The sequence below is a fragment of the Trichoderma virens genome (genome assembly GCF_000170995.1).
Source record: "Trichoderma virens Gv29-8 chromosome Unknown TRIVIscaffold_5, whole genome shotgun sequence".
Classification (NCBI taxonomy): domain Eukaryota; kingdom Fungi; phylum Ascomycota; class Sordariomycetes; order Hypocreales; family Hypocreaceae; genus Trichoderma; species Trichoderma virens.
The window spans coordinates 1,098,997-1,118,148 of record NW_014013744.1 but is presented as its reverse complement, the minus strand read 5'-3'; the positions used below and the strand labels follow the sequence as shown (position 1 = coordinate 1,118,148).

The following is a 19,152-nucleotide window of genomic DNA, read 5'->3' as shown; positions in this document are numbered from 1 at the left end:
ACCAGGATCCTCCGCTGCAGCCTCCCGCCTCGCCCCAAACGCACCGCACCGTTTGCTCGTCTGAGAGCGTCCGGCCGCATCCGCGCGGTTGGTCACCGCAGGCCGGCCAGGCAAATATTGGATGCAACTGCTCGAGTTGCTGTGCAGCCGCTGTCTGAGGCGCCGAGGCGTGCTGGCCTATCAGCGCCGCCCCACCGCTGCCACCTGTGGCTCAGCACCAGGGGAGGCTGCAACGGCTGTGGATTAAGCGCCAGTCGCTGGGCTGGCCTTGGGTCTTTGCCTCAACTGGCATTGGATTCCTTTTCTGTCTAGTAGCGGGCTTGTTTGGGCTTGTCTGGGCTTGTTTTGGCTTGTTTCGTGTTGTGTTGGTGGTGAGGACAGTTGATTCGCAGCCTGGTTTCCGTCTTCATTTCTCATTTGCTCTTTTTGGCGTGTCTTTGATTCTGCTCGGATGTCCATTCCGTGATGATGGCGTGACTTCAAGGCGTGGCTTTAAGGCGTCCATGTCAAAGGCCTACAGAGAACACGTGCTGTTTGCCTGCTCAGAACAATCAAGCCTCAGACTAACAACCCATTTCAATTCTCTCCAATCAGATCAAGCCTCTACACAAATTTCGTCTCTTCTCCTCTCTCTTGTTTGTGCATTTCCTTGTATTACATCTAAACAAGGTCATTTGTACCACCCAGGTTCCAGCCCTGTGCTCTTAGTCCGTCGGGAGATGTGCGCCAATCGGAAGCCCATTCGATCCCTGCACTCTAGATTTTAAGATGAGACTGCGATAGCCGCTCGGCCCTGCGCAACCTCAGAATAGAAGCACCAGAAATTACCTACCTGGTAGTACCTGGTAGTACCTGGTAGCACCAAGCGGTCAACTCTTGTAGTACACGAGTTTATTAATACATCCACTTTAGGGTTCCCGCATGCATCACCAAGGTACGATACAATATCTAGCCTCATATGTGAGTAGTGTGAATTCTACCTTCTATTCACCAGGTTCTTCACAGGCCCCGGCTGCCCTGGTTCCCACCTATCTAAGCAGGAATATATACAAATCATAGAGTGCTAGCTTCATATACAGTCGTCAAAGCTGATTCCTCCTTGAAAACGCCCCAATACCATGCTCCCTGTTTCAAAAATTGCTTACATGTAGATTCCCGGGTCCGGCTTATATGTCGTTTCTCCATTCACTCTCACGCTCCACCACGGCATCCCTACTCATATCCGTCCACGACAGGCGCACCCGCTCTAGCACGCGCGCCAAAATATGAATAGATTCATCCTCTTGCATATGGACGTATGCCTCCACAGTCTCTTCGTCAGGCCATGTCCAGTTCAGTCCAGCCGCGCCAATTGCTTCCCGTAAAGAATCCACCACTTGTGGCTCGAGCATCGGCTCGGCCAAGAGTCGAAATGCGCAGAGAGTCTTCAAAAAGTCGGCAAACGGCGGCGGCTCGTCCAGCTCCGACAATGCGTGGACCACGTCAGGCTGCCCCCACATGTTGATTAACCACTTCAGCAAGTTGGCCATCTGCTGAAACTCGCCCAAGTATGCCAAGGATATCATATAATCGTAGGCATGCTCGCTTCGAGCAGGGTCTCTTCGCCACATCATCTCGTCCAATGGCGCCACTTTCGTTGTACCCAGTAGTCGCCGGCTCTCTCTTTCATGTGAAACAAGTTTGTCAAACAGCTCATTCATCCGCAAAGCGGAAGATCGGAAGAGGCGAAACACACCCAGCGCTCCCGGTCTATTATCGAAAGTATCCCATTGCATAGCGTCCCTGTGCCTAGATTTCTCGTCGTACAAGGCCCACAGCGCGTGGTTTTCGGCTGTCGACGAATCCGATTCCAATTCGGTGAAAAGCTGCCCAAGTTCGCGCTTTGCAATCTTTCGCAGAGTCTTACTGAACTGGATAAATGCGGGGAGTGTAGGTCCACAAGGCCAGTCGAGTTTCTGCATGACATGTAGAGATAGCTTGAGTTGCTGATAAACAACTATCCTTAGGCCGTGGTGGTGCTGTGACAGGTTTTTTAGAATTGTGCCCCAGATGAAATTAGACCACTGAGTCTGGTCAGATCCCAACCGCTGCTCCGCCAGTTCAATAGCCCGTATCATGTATTTTCTGGCTCGTTTACCCTCTTGTCGTGTCATCACTTGAACATAGGCTGAGATGAGGCTTATGGGCACCTTCTTTAGAGCTTGCACATCCATCTCTTGGGACATGAGACGATACAGAGCACCAGTTTCGTCAAAGTCGTGTAGATATTTCCGCGCCATTTCCATTGATTCAGTGTTGGCGACCAGGATTGCAAGGCAGCTGCCACTTGGGCGGATACCATCCAGCCGCATCCTCTCATAGAGCTGGGAGATACTTGGCGGGCGAATGCGAGCCTTTTCAAATTCGCTGAGATTGGGCTCCTGTGGAGTAGGGAAATTCAAGGCTCTGTCACCAGGGAGGGCTCTGGTGTGTTCGTCGGCCTCTCTCATCGTCAACTTTTCAAACATCGCGGTATACTCGGCTAAGCCGAGTTCAAGCCCTGCTTTTGGTGGGTTCTGGAACCTCTCCCAAGCCTCCTGTGCATTGCGCGTAGCTCTAATGGAAGCCTCCCATAGCCCTACCTTTCGATGCCGCACTAGCGACACTCGTTGCTGGATGGTGGGTGTTCCATCTGGAGACATACCCTGCAGAATATCGACAGCATCGTCGTGCTCATTTTTTGCGAAACCGGCCTCCTGCATCAACACTCCCGCTCGTACCGACCGGCTCCAGCTGTCTTCGGGGTCCATCTCTTCGTCCATGCCGTCCCCAGGTTGTAAATATGGGGGCCATGTAGGCGCGTGTCTAACAGAACTGTGTATCTCGACTTGATTCTTGGACATGCCTGCCAAAACCTGTCTGATTGCTCGAAAACCTTCAACCTCTACAAGCAGTTGCCGCTTCAATCGAGAAGATACAGCAAGAAGAATTCTCTGTGCTTCCCAAAAGAATGAATTTGGCGATGAGTGCTGAATCGAATGCATGCGATAGTCTGAACCGAAAAGCCGAAGGCCGTGGTTAAACACTGAGCATTGAGCTTGATAAATTTCTTCCTGAGGCAGGGATGATTCCGCCATTGTCTCGATATATTCGACTGCCAGTTCTCCGAGTTTAACCGTGTGTCTGGCGTCAAGCCGAATGCAATGGTGCGCAAGAAGGGACATGACGAAATTGAAGCTCGCGGAACCATACGCCCGCTGTCGTCTCTTGACCTGGTCACTTGATTTATCCGGTTCATTTCTCATCGCCGCCAAATATGAAGAGCGGCAATAGGCGATGAGACGATTGAGTGTTTCGAGACTGGTGAACTTGGATGACGGCCTCAGAAGGAAGTGTAAAATAAATGGCGGCTTATGCGAATCGCGCTCGAGGAACCTTTCACAGCGTACGTCATCTGTCTTGCCTTCGAGAATATACAGATAATAGGCCAAATCCGTATATGAATGGCCATTTCGCCGCGCGATATCCATTGCCTTTTCCCATTCCTGAGAGGATGGAAGTAGATCTAGAAGCTCGTTCTGACGGGGATCTTGAGAAGCAACTTTGCGAATCATCATCTGCAGCAGGACTACTGGAAGACGAGCGCTGCGACTCGCTGCAGCTTGTATCCTCCAATCCTGGTCATGTTCATTGGCTCCCAGTACCCGCTGCAGTAAGAAACTGGGAGATTTATAACGCCATGATGTGGATGGCACAGAAGAATGCCCAACTCTGCGACGGCGGCGTGAAGGAGAGGGCCGCTTCGATACATCTAGAGAGCCTTGAGCTGCGTCAGGATCGGTGGGGTGGGCATGGGCGTCTCTATGACGCCCATGTCGTGTGGAACCATCTGTAGGAAACTCATATCGGATAGTTGGATGGTTTTCGTATTTGTGTGTGAGGGATTGAGGTATGTGTCTGTAAAAGCCCGTCGGTGCCGTGGCTCGTGGGACTTGTCGAGCGGATTGCGCTTCGAAAATACGGTCGTCTTGATCAAACCTGGAAATCTTTGCAGTCTCGCGCCCAATAGCAATGGCGGCTTGCGATGCGAATGCCCGGCGGCTATAGAGTTCCGACGGCGATCCATGGACCATCTGCAAAAAGGCGAATATGAGATGCCAAAGTCCAGCTCGTTGAAATCCAAGGGTACCTACCAAAGATGGATGGAACAGTTGGCGCGGCACCCGCCGCCTTTGCTCCAACTCCCGTGTTGCATTTCTGAGCATTCCTCCTCATGTCTCCAACACGGCCAGCAAGGGTCCGTTGAAGAGGCCTTTGTCGTGAAAATTGGGCGGTTGGAAGAATAGCTCAAGTGTTGTCGCGAGTCTCCAAAAGTTCAAATTCGGCATGCCATGCAACAATCGGGGCGTGCCCAAAAGCGGGTCACTTCTAATACTACAACGGAACACCTGTTTCAGCGCCATTGCCCGTATTAGCGCCTGCCAGTACCTCGTCTGACCAAGTCAATGCAGGTAAACATCCATCATGCCTCATGAGGTGACTTGCACTCGATTCTTTTATCCCTGGAAAATGATCCAATTTCATGTAATCTCAAGAAATCGTCATATAAAATAGAAAAAACGCCGAAGTACGTTTTTGCAGTATATAAAAGTCACATGTTGGAATAGAGCTCTTCGTGGCCAGCCAAAAAGAAAAGTTGAAACCTTTCCAAAGTGTCTATTACGCATCGCTGTCCTTCAGCTTCTTCTTCTCTGCTTCTTCCTCTACCTTTTCTTTCCTCTTTTGCACCACCTCCCAGTTGTAAACCCTTGCAGTCGCAACCTCCATGGTCTAGATTCATTGTCAGCAACCCAGCCAGCAGACCAGCTTCTCAAAGGCCAGGAGGGTACTCACGGTAATCTGCTCGCGGAGGAAGTCCAAGTCTTCCTCGCAGTTTGACAGACTTGTTTTAGCCGCTGACAATTTGGAGGTTAATAACGTCTCTGCTTCATCGACTGGGTAAGACAACATGACATTGGCCTGTAGTACTGTCAGCTCGACAGCCCTCATTCCTATTTTCCCAGCACTCCCATCATACCCCTAGCCAAATGTACACTTCCTCAGTAGGAGGGATGTTTGCTCTGGCGTATAAAGTATCGTTAAGCTCAAAGGTGGTCTCGATGGGATCGGTCTCCTCCTAAATTCAGGCGTGAACAGGGTGCATTTTTCGAAATCGGTTTGTACAGTCGAACCTTCCGCAGCTTCAGAAACTGCACTGTGTCCAATGTCTTTTGGATATCAGGAATCTTCTCCCTCAGCCCCGTCATACGACGCTGCAGGTTCAGCTCCATGAACTGATACTTCCTACCACGGGCTCATTAGCCCTTTTGCCATGGCAACGGTCCAATTTGTCGCGGCTCACGAGATCATTTCTTGAAACTTTCGAAGCGTCGGTTCGACATCGTCCCGAGTTGAAACGTAGTCCTCGACCTTGTCGACGAAGGGAGCGTACGGAATGCCCCTTGGATTGGTCGGAGTATCATCTTTACCACTGCACCCAGCTTTGTTAGCACGCTTCGCAGATCAAAACCAGTATTTTCCCGCCGCTGCACTTGCCTTACGACTGGCTGTTTTTCTGAGCTCGCCATCTTTGCTGCAGTGCGTCTCTCAGCGCATAGAATTGGAGATTTTGGACAGGACTCCAGAGGTCATGCCGTCTGGAGACAATTCGCAGGAATAATAGTGGGTACCTCACCTTCGGTGAGGTGAGGGGCAAATGGAGGGGTTCCTTTACAAGAATAATACCACGGATACTTTAGGCAGGTTCTGAGTACAGGGTAAGCGTTCATATGCCAGCCCATAACCAAGATGTTTTACAAAGGGGTCGTTATGCTGTCTTGTCGGGGATGATGAATTAATCAGAATGGATTTTTATAGAACTAGAACATATTTGTGACTTGATCATTGGCTCCTATCTAGTGTGTGCAATAAATTGTCAAGGAGTCTTCGGTTCATACCTACATAGCGTGAATCCTATTTCTCAAAATGCTGGGTCATTGTTGTTCTGTAGGGGAAAACCTGCTAATGAGCTTTGCTATTACTCTTTTCATACGCAGAATGTGCTTGATCGGTAAACAAACTTTTTATTCTGTATTCTTGTGAAAACATATGAAGCTGAAGATGGCGTTTTATCCCCCCAAGTTCAAAAGACATATAACTAAGCGGCATGAGCACATATACATCGTCTACCCTCCTATTCATACCGTCGTGCCCAGATGACACAATTTTGACATGAAACGCCCGCAGTCCTATCCCGTGATCATACTCGCGTAGAGACATGGAAATCCCCTAGATCGATCCTAAACTCCAGATACTAAGCCAAAACATTTTAGTCTGTTCGTTTCTTAGCTTCCCGAGCATCAGCTACATCTGTTTCTTTGGCGATTGCAGGTGATGGCATGTCGGGAATCGATGCGTTATCTTCGTCCCAGTTGTCTTCGGCGTTTTCATCCCAGTTATCGACTTCCTCTTCGAGAGTCCTGCCTCGACTCGAGGAGTCTGTGATTCCGGACTCCTGCCCTTGCCCCAACTCTACATCTTCAGTGTCCTCACCCGGGACAGCGTCATAATGCTTGCGCTGGCGTTTCCTTTCAAGCATACGCCTGTGATACCATGCGCAGATGCCAAGTCCAAGTAAACTACCAACGATGTTTGCTACTATATCGTAGATGTCGAAATCTCGATTGTTGGGAAGGAAACTCTGTAGGAATTCGGATCCGACGCCAAGGATGAGAGTACAGACAACCAGGGTCATATGCAAGGTTCGTCGGCGATTGGTATCAACGACCCAGTAGAATACGACCGTCAGGAGGAAGAACGTTACGAAGTGAAGGACTTTGTCGTTGACATAAGCGCCGAGCTGTATAGACGATAGTCCGGCGTAGCCCGCTAGTAGCAGCAGGAACAGGAAAGCACCTTGAAACCAACATTAGCATCTTCCAGTCGATTCACAAGGCCGGCGCGCATGCTATTCGCAGGATGCAAGGGACGGGGTTTCGGTGATGTTGTGCGGCCTGGGCTAATGACGTACGCACCTGCAAAGGGCAATCTTATCCGCATGGCTAGGTCGGGGAAGTCGAGTAGGCGGCTCTAAATGTGCAAAGGCTTGAGCTGTATGAAGGCCTGGAGAGCAGCAAAGCTCTCTAGACGAAACGACCAGATGCAATACCCAGAATTTGCATGCAAGCGGCGTGCGATGCAACGAAGCTTGTCTTGAGCTGGAGAAGCTGTGGCGCAGCCGAATACGTGCCGACTCAGTCGCAAGTGGTGCCAGCTTACAGTAGCTGGACGACCACCTAAACAAATGGAACACCTGAGTGGGCACGGTTCACCCTCGGGTACGAATTTGCTATGTCTAGCATAGCTAATGCATCAATCTCTCTTCAAGCGCACAAAGGGAATATTCAAAGTAAATCTACCAACAACCTGTGTTTTCTACTGCCTGGCCTCTTCGGCGTGGTCTCTACATTCTATCATTCTGTCGGGTTAATCTGTCAACGTGAGCAGGTAAATATCACGTGTAGTCTCACGTGTAATTGAAGCTGATCTCAGAAAAAAAAAAAAAAAAGGCCAGTCCCTTTCTGCAGCGCCTTACTAAGGCAAGGACATAATGCACACAAGGCACAGTACGAGTACAAGTACTTTGTCATGCTAATGCCTCTATCCGTGACATGTACACGCACAACGTAGGCCCAATTACCAGCGAGAAATCACTGCAGCCGCATGCATAGAGCCTGTCAAAGCAAAGCAGGCCTTATCGATATTTCCATGCAGCATCTCCTCCTGCGTCGCCCTGCTCCAAGACGCCGGTAAAGCGCCCCATAGCGAGCTGGTACCGGCCCAGCTGCCGCCGAACAGTGACCCAGTGCAAAGTCTCCGCTTTGGGGAAGGGTTCCCCATACGTACAAGCCTCCCAAATCCTCAACCTCACCTCTCGATCCGCAGACAAACCAGGCGATCGCGATCCATCGAAACTCGGCCAAGTCATCTCCGTTTGTCGCGATTTTCTGGCTGCCATCTCTGTCGATGCCGCTCCTTTGTCCCATGTCGTCTTGAGTTCCTCATTCGCTCCCGGTCCGGCCGCACGCGAGCGCATTTGTTGGCGCATGGCGAAAGGGGCCCTGCTGTCGCTTCCATCGCCCGGGGCCCAATATGACACTTCCAAATGGTCAGGCAGCCTGGCCGCCGCCAGGATTGCATCACTCCAACAGCAGCAGAAGTTTGCAGATTGTTGACGATGGGTTGGCGCGTATCGCGACCCCAGTCGACACTTCGCTGGTGTTGATGCCTGAGGCAACCCTTGATATCGAAGACGAGAGGCGACGCGCCCATTTCGCAGACTTGTTTCAAAAATCAGAGGAAAAGATCGCTCTGCTCTTTGCCGACGATGGATCCTATAACTTGGACGCGATCGAGGCTCTCCGACGCTATCCCCCCACCCCTGCCGTTACCCTCCCCCCAACCACCGACCACGAGCCCATTAAAGAGCCGCCACTAAAGAAGGCGAAACGTACAATAGACGAAGATGATTATGACGATGATGATGAGGACGAAGACGACGAGGATATCCCGTCTGCCACGGCCAAACCTCAGGGTGCGGCTGTTGCTTCCAACTCGCTATTATCGCCGTCCAAATCCGGCAGTTCTCCGGTTCAGTCGGTCACTTCTCCCAGCAGAATAGCAGATAAAGCGAGATCCCAGGATGGGTCGCAGACCAAGGGGAAGCCTGAAGATGATGCCATCAAGCAGCTTGAAGATGTGAGGATGGCAACAGAAGCCGCCGCTCGGCGAAGCTTCCATACGATTATATATACACTAGAGAACGACCGAACAGCAATGCTTGAGCAGCAGCAACTAGAGGATTCCGAGAAGCAGCTCCAGGCAGAAATGGAGAATAATCACAGCACAGGCGCGACTGGGTCACAAGCTGCGAATCAAGGCTCTCTTAGCAGCGCGAATCTTGGCGCGTCCAGTCTCACCCTCAAACATCTCATTGCAAGGATAGATATGAAGAGAGATCAGGTAAAAGCTTCCGATGCCGAGCTTAGGCTCTTGATGAACGAAGTGCGGAAAAACCGCAGCAAGTGGGCAAGCGAAGAAAATGTCAACCAGGAAGAGCTTTACGAAGCCCTAGAAAAGGTTTTGACAGAGCTGAAGGCGCATACGGAGTATTCAACGCCGTTTCTCACCCGTGTCAACAAGAGAGACGCTCCTGATTATTATAATTGTATGGGCAGACTCCAAATTTCGCCCTCGGGCGTGTGTCTTTACTAATCTTGCTTTAGTTATCAAAAACCCGATGGATCTGGGCACAATGACCAAAAAGTTAAAGTCGCTGACGTACAAATCCAAGACGGAATTTGTGGTCGATCTTAATCTTATTTGGGACAACTGCCTCAAGTATAATCAAGACATGAATCATCCCCTCCGCCGAATGGCAAATGGCATGCGGAAGGAAGCCGAGAAATTGATACCCCTTATTCCGGATCTCACCATCCGATCGCGTGCCGAAGTTGAAGCTGAAGAACGAAGGAAGCAAAACGGCGGCGAAGATGACGGTGGTGAGGACTCTGATGATGAGCCCATCATGTCTTCTCGTGGTCGCAAGGCCACTACCAAGGGAGCCAATAAGTCCAGGAAGGCCCCTAACGATCCAAAGGAAGATACTCCCGTGGTTGACCAGAAGCCAATCTTACAAGTAAACGGATTGCTTGGCAAGCTTGGCCGCGAAGGCTCAGAAATGGATGGAAGCAATGGCTTTGCCACACCTCCGATTGGTGGTTCCATTACACCTGGTGCTGCCAATGGCCCGTCTGGAATTACAAGCAACGCTGATGCCATGGATATTGACGGTCCTAGCATCAATGGAATGAGTCTGAACCAGGCCTTTGGCCAAGCTGCTGAGCAGGCTTACGAAGATGAGGAGTATAAGATATGGAAGCAAAGCACAAAGAAAGACCGAGCTCTGACTGCCAAGGAACGGTTTCTGCTTTTCAAGGACAACAAGCTTAGCACAGACGCTCCCGCCTTACTCAGAAGCAAGGCAGGAATACGAAGATTCCTGGCTCGCCAAAAAGAGGCCGAGCTGACCAACAGCGCCGAATTCGATACTTCCGCAACTACTGCCAAGGCCGCGGGAAGCAAAGCACCTGAGACGTTGGCTGAGGGCATCGAAGAGGAAAAGGAGCAAGTAATTCCTGACTATTATACCCCTCTGAGTAATATTCCAGATATCCCATCAAAGCTGCAATGGGTCGAAGATGGCGATGGCCAAGTTATCAACCAGCATGAAGAATTTCTTCGGCTTGTGTCACCCGGCTCATTTGTTGCATCACAAAGTAAATTGACCAAGAAGATGGACGAAAATATCCACCAGATACAAGAAACAAGAAAGCTGGCTATGAAGATTTCTGTCATCAAGCAGATGCAGGTCCAATCCCAGGTAAGAAGAGCTCCGCTCGTAGAATTTCTTCTTTTTAGGGTGATTACAAGCTTACAGTTCATTAAAGGTCTATACGAATCAATTTCCAAAGTCAAACTCGGAACCCTTCAGGGAGCTGGATATTGAGCCGCATTTCATTGCAGATGATGGCCCGGTAATGGCAGCTGAGACGTGCCAGAATGCTTTAAAGCGCTCCATTGCGAAGATTCTCTACACCACGGGGTTCGAGGAGCTACAGCCATCCGCTATAGATACCTTTACAGGGATCGCATCAGACTATTTTCAGAAGCTAATCAGAACGTTCAACATCTATCGTGAGGCTGAAAAGAAAACAGTCCAGGTTGGTGGCGAAACGATGCTGCAGGCGCGCTTTACACCAGAAGAGGTGATCCTCCATACGCTGGAGGAGAACGGTCATGACATTGCAACTTTGGAAAGCTACGTCAAAGATGACGTGGATAGATTGAGCAGCAGATTAGGTGCTCTGCACGACAGAATGAAGTCTCATCTGGCAGACCTGCTTCGCCCCGCTCTCTCGGCAGAAGCTGGCGAAGACGGAGCTGGCGCCTTCAACGATGGCAGTGATCAGTTCACCAGCGGAGATTTCGCTGAGGATCTTGGAGAAGATTTCTTCGGCTTCCGGGCTCTCGGACTGGACAAGGAAATGGGTCTTGACTTTGTTTCCGTGCCCTTCCATTTGCTACAGAGCAGAGTGCGCAGCCAGTACCAGATGCAAACACAAAACTCTGGCGGGTCGAGCAGTGAAATATTCGAGCCGCTTTCCATCTCCGAGCCTGTCACCAAGGAGAACATCCAGCACCAGGTTGGCCTGGTTAAGAACTTCTTCCTTGCCAAACTTCACGCTAATGGCGATTCACCACTGGTTGAGGATGAAGACTTGCCGACCAAGCAACGCAAACCGCGCCCTCGTCTTGGTGCCAGCGGTAAAATCATTTCCGCCCAGAAACGTCCACCCAAGGAGCAGTTGGCACTCGCTAAGAAGAAGAAGAAGCTGGAGGCCGCTGCGGCTGAGGCTCGATTGAATGCATCCCCCCAGAAGGCGGGAGCAGCAAACGCAGCGGCTGCGAAGAAAATGACCACGCCTCTACCGAATGGTGCTGTTCCCAATCCTGCGCTCTTAGCACTAGCACCAAGCATGGAGCGGACGGACAGCATGCAGAGTCAGGGGGGCATGAGCCAAACTGACAAGGACGACACAACTGGCATGATGAGTCCAGAGAGCATTGCTCAATAGCAACGCTCAGTAACAACGGCAAACATTTGGGTTTTCGGCAACTCGGAACGTATAACCTCTCAGCTTCCTCTTATCAATACTGTACATATACGATGCACCTAATAGCGAATTCGGTGCAAAACACAAAACCCCATCTATATCGGCCCAGCCACTATGCCTGCATCCACCAGCATTCCGGCCAGCCACCTCTTTTCGCTACTAAATGTATATCTGATGCTCTAATGCTTCTCGACTTCTAATGATTTCTACCCTCACCCCCACTATACCCCTTTTCGGACCTGGGGCAGGGACCGGACCGGCCTTTTCTTTATTGTTCGTTCTATTACCCCTTTCAGCTCTTGACATGTCTTTTCCTCCGAATTGGCCGACCTTGGAACTTTTGTGCGGCGTTTTATAGGATATGATTATGGAAACAAAATGCCCTTGCTCTCAACGAAGTAGAGGGCTATTACGAAGATTGCGAACAATTTGGTGGTTTATTTGCAGCAAGACGAAAAGAATGAAAACCCCGAAATCGGACTAAATCTCCCACCCAAAAAAAGACTCGCTACATTTTCAGTTTGTGCATTGAGTTCCAACCAAAAAAAAAAAAAAAAGAGGCGGCCATCTGCCATGGTCATGAAAAAACCAGCCACAAAAACAATTAAGAACAGGAGAGACGTGTGGATGATTTGATGCAATGAGGCGGCAAAGATTGGTTTTCCCACTGGGGCGGGTGTGCTCTTCTTTTTCTCCTTCTTTCCTTTTCTAACCTATTTTCCTCTTACTTTTTTTCTTTTTGCTTGTCGGTTTGTGGTTAAACTGTCCTTTCTGGTACCCGATTTCTAGATTATCGAATTCTATTATGAGATTTCGGCTGCGTGGCCATGGTTGATCTTGGTGGCTTAGATGAAGAGCCTTGGTCAATTGATTTGTTTGCTTGCCTTTTTTCTTCTTTTTCTTTCTTTCACATTGTTTTCTTTTTTTCTTCCCTCTTCTTGTCCCGTTTTTATGGTTCGTGCTATACCTGATTCTTCGGTTGAAGGCAATGGACGACGAACGGATGGTTTGAATGCAAGGACAAATAAGGCGGATGGGGTTGGGTGGCGGGCGCGGGAAAACGAGCTAGGGAAGAATGCTAGGTGATAGGCAATACACAGCCTTTAATGAGCTTGTTTGGCATGAAACTCGCCAGTAAACATATGGGTAGCAAGTGAATGTGTAGTGCCATCCATGGGCAAATATACCGTGAACTACATAAACATCACCATCGTGGAACACATAAAACATCACTAGGCATACAAATTGGTTCGGAGAATAATGATTTTCTCTTACTAAGCTCGCCTACTTGTTGAAGCAGGACAGGACGGACACACCCAATGACAAAAAAGGTTGTATGCCTCAATCCCCCAAAATATACCCAGTCAAAACTCCTCCCACTCACTTCCGGTTGAAATGGAAAAGAATCGCATGCGCCAGACCTCATGAAAAAAACTAAAATTGCAAAGTTGTTGAACCTTTCGCCCATTTTGTGGCTCTTGTCCCATCCTATGTTAAATGCCCCCTCGGTGGACTTTCATCTTTTTTTGATTCTCCACGGTTTTTAAACTATTTTGGTATATGAATAAAAGAAAATATTTTTGTTTTCTGCAGCATCTTGCACTTAGATGCCAGCATCCAGGCGCCAGCCCTCAACGGGAAGAGGGAAGCTGCTGGCCCAAGCAGCAATCTCCTTCTGGAGCTCGTTGATCTTCTCGATCTTGCCAGAGGCAACCTCGGCCTTGAAGTCCTTGAGCTTGTTGGCGGCCTTGGGCAGGGAAGCCTGAGTCTCGACGCAGAGCTTGATGGCCTGGTCGATGTAGAGGGCAACACGCTCAAAGTCCTTCTCTCCGAAACCACGGCTGGTCATGGCAGGAGTACCAATGCGGATACCGCAAGGGGTCAAGGCGCTCTTGTCTCCGGGGATAGCGTTCTTGTTGCAAGCAATGTTGATCTGCTCGAGAACAGCCTCAACACGGGCACCGTCAAGGTGGAACTGACGAAGGTCGAGGAGGACCATGTGGCTGTCAGTTCCATCAGCAACGAGCTTGTGGCCGAGCTCCTTGAACTTGACCTCGAGAGTCTTGGCGTTGGAGACAACCTTCTCCTGGTAGGCCTTGAACTCGGGGGTCTGAGCCTGCTTGAGGGCAACAGCCAAAGCGGTGATGGTGTGGTTGTGGGGGCCACCCTGGTGACCGGGGAAGACGGAGAAGTTGATGGGGTCCTCCAGGTTGTAGAGGGTCTCCTTGCCGGTCTTGGCGTCGACGGAGCGGACACCCTTGCGGAAGAAGATCATGGCACCACGAGGGCCACGGAGGGACTTGTGGGTGGTGGTGGTGACAATGTCAGCCCACTTGAAGGGGGAGGGGATGGCCTCAGCGGCAATGAGACCGGAGATGTGGGCCATATCGACAACGAGGTAAGCACCGACAGAGTCGGCAATCTTGCGCATGCGCTCGTAGTCAATCAGACGGCAGTAGGCGGAAGTACCGGCAACAAGGACCTTGGGGCGGTACAGGATGGCGTTCTGCTGGAGCTGGTCATAGTCGATGATGCCAGTCTCGAGGTTGACACGGTAGGGCATGGTCTCAAAGTAGGTAGAGACAGCGGAGATCCTGCAATTCACTGTTAGTCAAAAGCTTTCTTCCAAGACGGTTCCATTGCTCGTTCTATAGCTTACTTTCGCTGGGGAGTCTGGTAACCGTGGCTCAAGTGGCCACCGTGGGGGAGGTCGAGACCCATGAGACGGCCGTGGGGAGGCATGATAGCCTGGTAGACCTGGAGGTTGGCAGGGCTGCCGCTGAGGCACTGGACATTGACACCCCACTTCTCAGAGTCGAGGTGGAAGGCCTCGAGAGCACGGCGCTGGCACAGCAGCTCGATCTGGTCAATGTGCTGGTTGCCACCATAGTAACGAGCGCCGGGGTAGCCCTCAGAGTACTTGTTGGACATGGGAGAACCCAGGGCATCGAAGACGGCGCGGGAGGTGATGTTCTCGGAGGCAATGAGAACAATGGACTCGCGCTGACGCTGAACCTCATCTTTCTGCAAGCTCCATTAGCTGAATGAGTCATGTGAAGATGCTGGATGAGGGGACCAGGCAATTGATAAGACGATGGAGGGGTAAATGATGGCAACGTACCATGATGGCAGCGACCTCAGGGTCAGACTCGAGAAGAGACTTCTCAAGCATCTACAAAGCAGGATCGAGTCAGTACAGCAGCTTCATCAAGCCAAGCAGGCGAGCCCAATGGGCAAAAGGCACCCAACGAACCTCCTTGTGAGACGTCGACAGAGCGTAGGTAGACATTGTGGATGTGGATAGTGGGATGAGAGTCGAAGAGTGTGATGAATGAAGAGGGCAATTGACCAAGGGATGAGAGCCTTTGGGGAGAAGGAAGAGGAGGAAAGGGCCAAAGATATGGAAGATGGTGAAGAGAAGAAGAAAAAGGATGACAAGAGGGAAAAATGCGCCGACTAAATTTTCCGTGGCGCCCAGGACGAAGCACTTTCAAAAATGCCCGAGAAAAAAAAGCTACAAGAGGACGTATACGGGCGAGATCGGATAGCGGGGAGAATCAGTGGGGCATAGGGCGGTGAGAATTAGTGAAGCTGGTGCGCATTCTAGCGTCTATGATAGAGGTTGTAGTGCTGAGAGGGGCGCTGAAAGGCGCTGAAAACTGCTGAAAAAGGGAGACGTTATCCAGCACCCCAAAATCATTATCCAGCACCCTGGGTACTTGCGCGCACTATGGCAGGCCCATAGAAGAATAAAGTACTGTCGGGCGGATGACTCAGCAAAACATCAATAGGATCTCTTACGCAAAGGTACTTCCTCATAAATTAAAAATATCATAATTTACTTTAAATTTCGTTTTTTTCCTTAAAAAAAAAAGAAGCAGATATTCTTTAATATTTATACTATTGAATTCTTAAAATAAAAATTCTGGGGCTGTTTTTTTTATGCGTAAACCTTTAAAACTTCCTTTAACGTATAAGTATCTTCTGGTATTTCCCACCAAAAGTTGGGGTGCTGGATAATGATTTTGGGGTGCTGGATAACGTCTCCCCTGAAAAAAGAGGCCAGGCACCAAGATCGCCTGCATATTCACCGGCCGAGCACTGTTTCTGGCGTGGCGTCTGGCACTTGGAGCCCAAAGCATGCGGCGCCACCTAAAGCTGGTGTCATTCCCATGTGTCTCCAGTTGCAGCAAAAACCGTCAACTAAGAGTCATTTGTCGCTGGTTTGCCTGCCATTGGCACAGCTGCTGCCGATTACGCCAAGGGGGCAAGCCCTGGGGAATTAATTGCTCAAATCAAATGCCAGAGATTCTGGCTGGCCTACTGCTGCTGTCAGCCTGCTGCTGCTGTCAGACTGCTTGCCAGATTCGGAAGCAGTGACAAAGGGGTCGAATTGGCTCAGGGCTCAATGTCAGCAAGTCACCGAAATTGAAGGTACTTGCACGTTAACCTTCAAGGTTATACGTTAGGAATGTACCTGGGTACCTGGTAGTGTGCTGTGTAGCATCTGAGTAAGATGGACGGGATGCTGCACTTGCATGCATCCTGAGACGGGCTGCTAGGATGGAGGATTTGCATAGATACATATGACTAAATATGATTGAATTGGGTTGTTGCAAAGTATCTACAGCCACGCTGCATCTCATCATCCCACGCACATGTTTGCCTGCCTCACTGGGTACCTACTAAGGTATGTATACAAAAACTACCTATTCGCGCGCCAAGCTGTTTTCTGGTGACGATTTCCAAAAGGAATTTCCTCTGGTCACTGCTCTGGTAAGGCTTTTCAGGCCTCTAAAAGGCTTATTAAGGAGACGAAAGCTTTTCACACCGTCTTACAAGGGAATACATCGTCACCAGAAATCGGGGTGGCACGCGATGGTACCTTAGTAGGTACCTTGATGACTGATGCCCCTCCCCAAAAATCGCTTGCGCATGCAAGTGTACCCAAGTGTGGCTCAAATCCCCCCCAAGCAGCCACATCTCTCTTCTCTCCGTGGCGCATCCCCCACGCCACGCAAGCGCTATAGCTCAAGATAGCATCAAGATAACATGTATCCTCCGTATTAGTGGTCATTACCAACCCATCCAACCCCCATAAATCTCACTTTAAAAAAAGAAAAAATAAGAAAAAAACAAGAAAAATAAAAAAAATTATGAGCTGGCCGTACCACTTCCTGACCCTGTCCAAGGAAGACGTCCTCGTCCGCCGCCACACAATCGACCACTATGCCCACATCGCCCACCTCTCAGCCTTCGCCCCGGCGGTAATCGCCATCCTCGTCCGCCTCGTGCTTCGCGCTGCTAGGCTGCTTCTTCGCCTCGGCCGAGATGGGGGCGATCGAGGCCGCTACTCTCACATCCCCGGATCGCCCTCCGTCAAAGCTCAGCGCAGCAGTGCAATTGGCGCATTGGCGGCGAGATGGAGAGCAGTGGTTTGGTGGCTAGGAGACGATGTTGTCCTGGGAGGCGTGAGTTGGGGGCAGAGAGATGAGTGGGTGCTGGGGCTTGTTTGGACGGGCTGGCTATTGCTTTTGTGTGTATTGGAAACGGGAGAAGGTAAGCTGAGCTCATGTCTTTAAAAGTGATGTCTTGTTTCTCTGGTTTGCTGAATTTGTAATATCCACGGATCTCATATGAGATCTCAGCATCTCGACCCAATTCACATTCATCACCCATCATATATACTCCAACTCATGACTAACTCAAACAACAGACTACCTCCACCTCACAAAACGCTTCGGCACCATCGCCATCTCCCAGCTCCCCATCCAATACCTCCTTGCCCTCAAAGCCCTCAACCCTTACGCCTATGCCTTCAGCTCCTCCCACGAGCACATCAACCGCTACCACCGCACCCTCGGCCGCGTCATCTACGCCCTCATCATCACCCACATTATCTTCTACAATGTCTTCTTCATCCTCTCCGGCATCTGGCTCAAGCGCTTCTTCGCCCCCGTCGTCTTCTGCGGCGTCCTCGCCGCCCTCGGCTTCGACGGCCTCATCGCCACCGCTCTGGTCCGCGTGAGGCAGTACTCGTACCGCCTATTCTTCGTCACACACTTGGCCGTTGCCTTGCTTGCCCCGGTGCTGCTCTTCTTCCACGCTCATTCCGCTCGCTTCTACGCCGCCGAGAGCATCGTCGTGTTCCTCGTGGACATTGCTTATCGCAGAATCGGCACCACGCACACGGCCTCGACATTTGAGACTGTCCCCGGCACAAACCTCATTAAAATCTCAGCTCCCATGTCCTCTAAAAAGATTGAAGAGTTCCGCTCTCGGCCGGGTTCTCACATCTACCTCAGTCTTTCCCCTCAAGGCCGAACCAGCAAATATCCAGCATCCAAATCATTCACCTTCGACCTCCTCTTCAACCCCTTTACCGTTGCTTCCGCCAGCCAGGACAACCAGAGCATCACCCTTGTTGCAAGAAGGAGAACAGGCCCCATGACCAACATTCTCTCCCAATTCGCTGCCCCGACCTCTTCCTCCTCCTCTCCAGACGACAACAAGATCACCCTCGCCATCGAGGGACCACACGGCGCCATAGGCAAGCACTTCCAGCACCTCCTAACCTGGGGCGCCTCCCGCATCCTCCTCGTCGCCGGCGGCGTGGGAGCAACCTTCACCCTCCCGCTCTACCACGCCCTCCAGCGCGAACTCCCCTCCGTCCACGCCCAATTCGTCTGGGCAATCCACTCCGCCGCCGACGCCACCTGGGCCATGGCCGACAACGGCTCCGACAAACCTCTCCTTGACGACGACAATGTCCATCTTTATCTAACAGAGAACATCGGCTTCTCCAGTAACGCAAATGACGGCACCCGCGATGCCTCCATCGAGCTCCAGAACATGACGCGAGGATCTCGCTCACAGCGCTCTGCCGCGAGCAATAACAGCAGACGGCCCAACATCCAGAAGATCGTAGATGACATGTTTCGCCACGGCGTAGAGGAAAGGGTCGCCATTCTAGTCTGCGGCCCAGAAGAAATGTCAAGGGAGGTACGACAACGGATAGGGCCGTGGGTCCTCAAAGGCCGTGAAGTATGGTGGCACAATGAGAGCTTCGGATGGTGATGCCTTGATGAGAGACGAAGCATATACTTATACATAGAGAGAGAGAGAAGGGTACCTAATCATTAGATGCATCCAAGGTTATAAAGGTTTATTATTGTTCCAACATTCATTTCAGAGGCACGAAATATGATACTTCAAAAAGTTTTATTCTAGGCTTCATACCCCTTTACAGGTTGGTCATTAACCCTCTGCAGGGTTCGTGCTTCGGTCTTGCACAACCGCAGAACCAATTCGACAGATGAAAGTGCTAGCAAATCCAATGAGGCATGCCAAGCCCATTCTCCAGCGGTGTCTATCTATCCTCCCTTGGACGTACTTGCCA

General features: G+C 50.7%; 6 protein-coding genes across 6 annotated transcripts; 2 read left to right on the top strand and 4 right to left on the bottom strand.

The window, feature by feature from the left end:
• Nucleotides 1-1,166: 1,166 nt before the first annotated feature.
• On the bottom strand, nucleotides 1,167-4,112 carry TRIVIDRAFT_147892 (uncharacterized protein; the record flags this gene model as incomplete). The annotated part of the gene is made up of 2 exons (XM_014102309.1): nucleotides 1,167-2,621; nucleotides 2,760-4,112. 2 exons carry the CDS (start codon nucleotides 4,110-4,112, stop codon nucleotides 1,167-1,169), a joined length of 2,808 nt encoding a protein of 935 aa, XP_013957784.1.
• Nucleotides 4,113-4,698: 586 nt separating this feature from the next.
• Nucleotides 4,699-5,606, bottom strand: TRIVIDRAFT_64002 (uncharacterized protein; the record flags this gene model as incomplete). The annotated part of the gene is made up of 6 exons (XM_014102308.1): nucleotides 4,699-4,809; nucleotides 4,873-4,998; nucleotides 5,057-5,155; nucleotides 5,211-5,322; nucleotides 5,381-5,532; nucleotides 5,580-5,606. 6 exons carry the CDS (start codon nucleotides 5,604-5,606, stop codon nucleotides 4,699-4,701), a joined length of 627 nt encoding a protein of 208 aa, XP_013957783.1.
• A 740-nt stretch (nucleotides 5,607-6,346) lies between these two features.
• TRIVIDRAFT_36461 (uncharacterized protein) lies at nucleotides 6,347-7,077 on the bottom strand (the record flags this gene model as incomplete). Its single annotated transcript, XM_014102307.1, has 2 exons — nucleotides 6,347-6,933; nucleotides 7,053-7,077. 2 exons carry the CDS (start codon nucleotides 7,075-7,077, stop codon nucleotides 6,347-6,349), a joined length of 612 nt encoding a protein of 203 aa, XP_013957782.1.
• Nucleotides 7,078-8,169: 1,092 nt separating this feature from the next.
• Nucleotides 8,170-11,714, top strand: TRIVIDRAFT_64004 (uncharacterized protein; the record flags this gene model as incomplete). The annotated part of the gene is made up of 3 exons (XM_014102306.1): nucleotides 8,170-9,244; nucleotides 9,303-10,459; nucleotides 10,527-11,714. 3 exons carry the CDS (start codon nucleotides 8,170-8,172, stop codon nucleotides 11,712-11,714), a joined length of 3,420 nt encoding a protein of 1,139 aa, XP_013957781.1.
• A 1,290-nt stretch (nucleotides 11,715-13,004) lies between these two features.
• On the bottom strand, nucleotides 13,005-15,123 carry TRIVIDRAFT_111115 (uncharacterized protein; the record flags this gene model as incomplete). The annotated part of the gene is made up of 4 exons (XM_014102305.1): nucleotides 13,005-14,347; nucleotides 14,413-14,777; nucleotides 14,875-14,925; nucleotides 15,007-15,123. 4 exons carry the CDS (start codon nucleotides 15,040-15,042, stop codon nucleotides 13,357-13,359), a joined length of 1,443 nt encoding a protein of 480 aa, XP_013957780.1.
• A 1,786-nt stretch (nucleotides 15,124-16,909) lies between these two features.
• Nucleotides 16,910-18,830, top strand: TRIVIDRAFT_125482 (uncharacterized protein; the record flags this gene model as incomplete). The annotated part of the gene is made up of 2 exons (XM_014102304.2): nucleotides 16,910-17,312; nucleotides 17,470-18,830. 2 exons carry the CDS (start codon nucleotides 16,910-16,912, stop codon nucleotides 18,828-18,830), a joined length of 1,764 nt encoding a protein of 587 aa, XP_013957779.1.
• Between the last annotated feature and the right edge of the window lie 322 nt (nucleotides 18,831-19,152).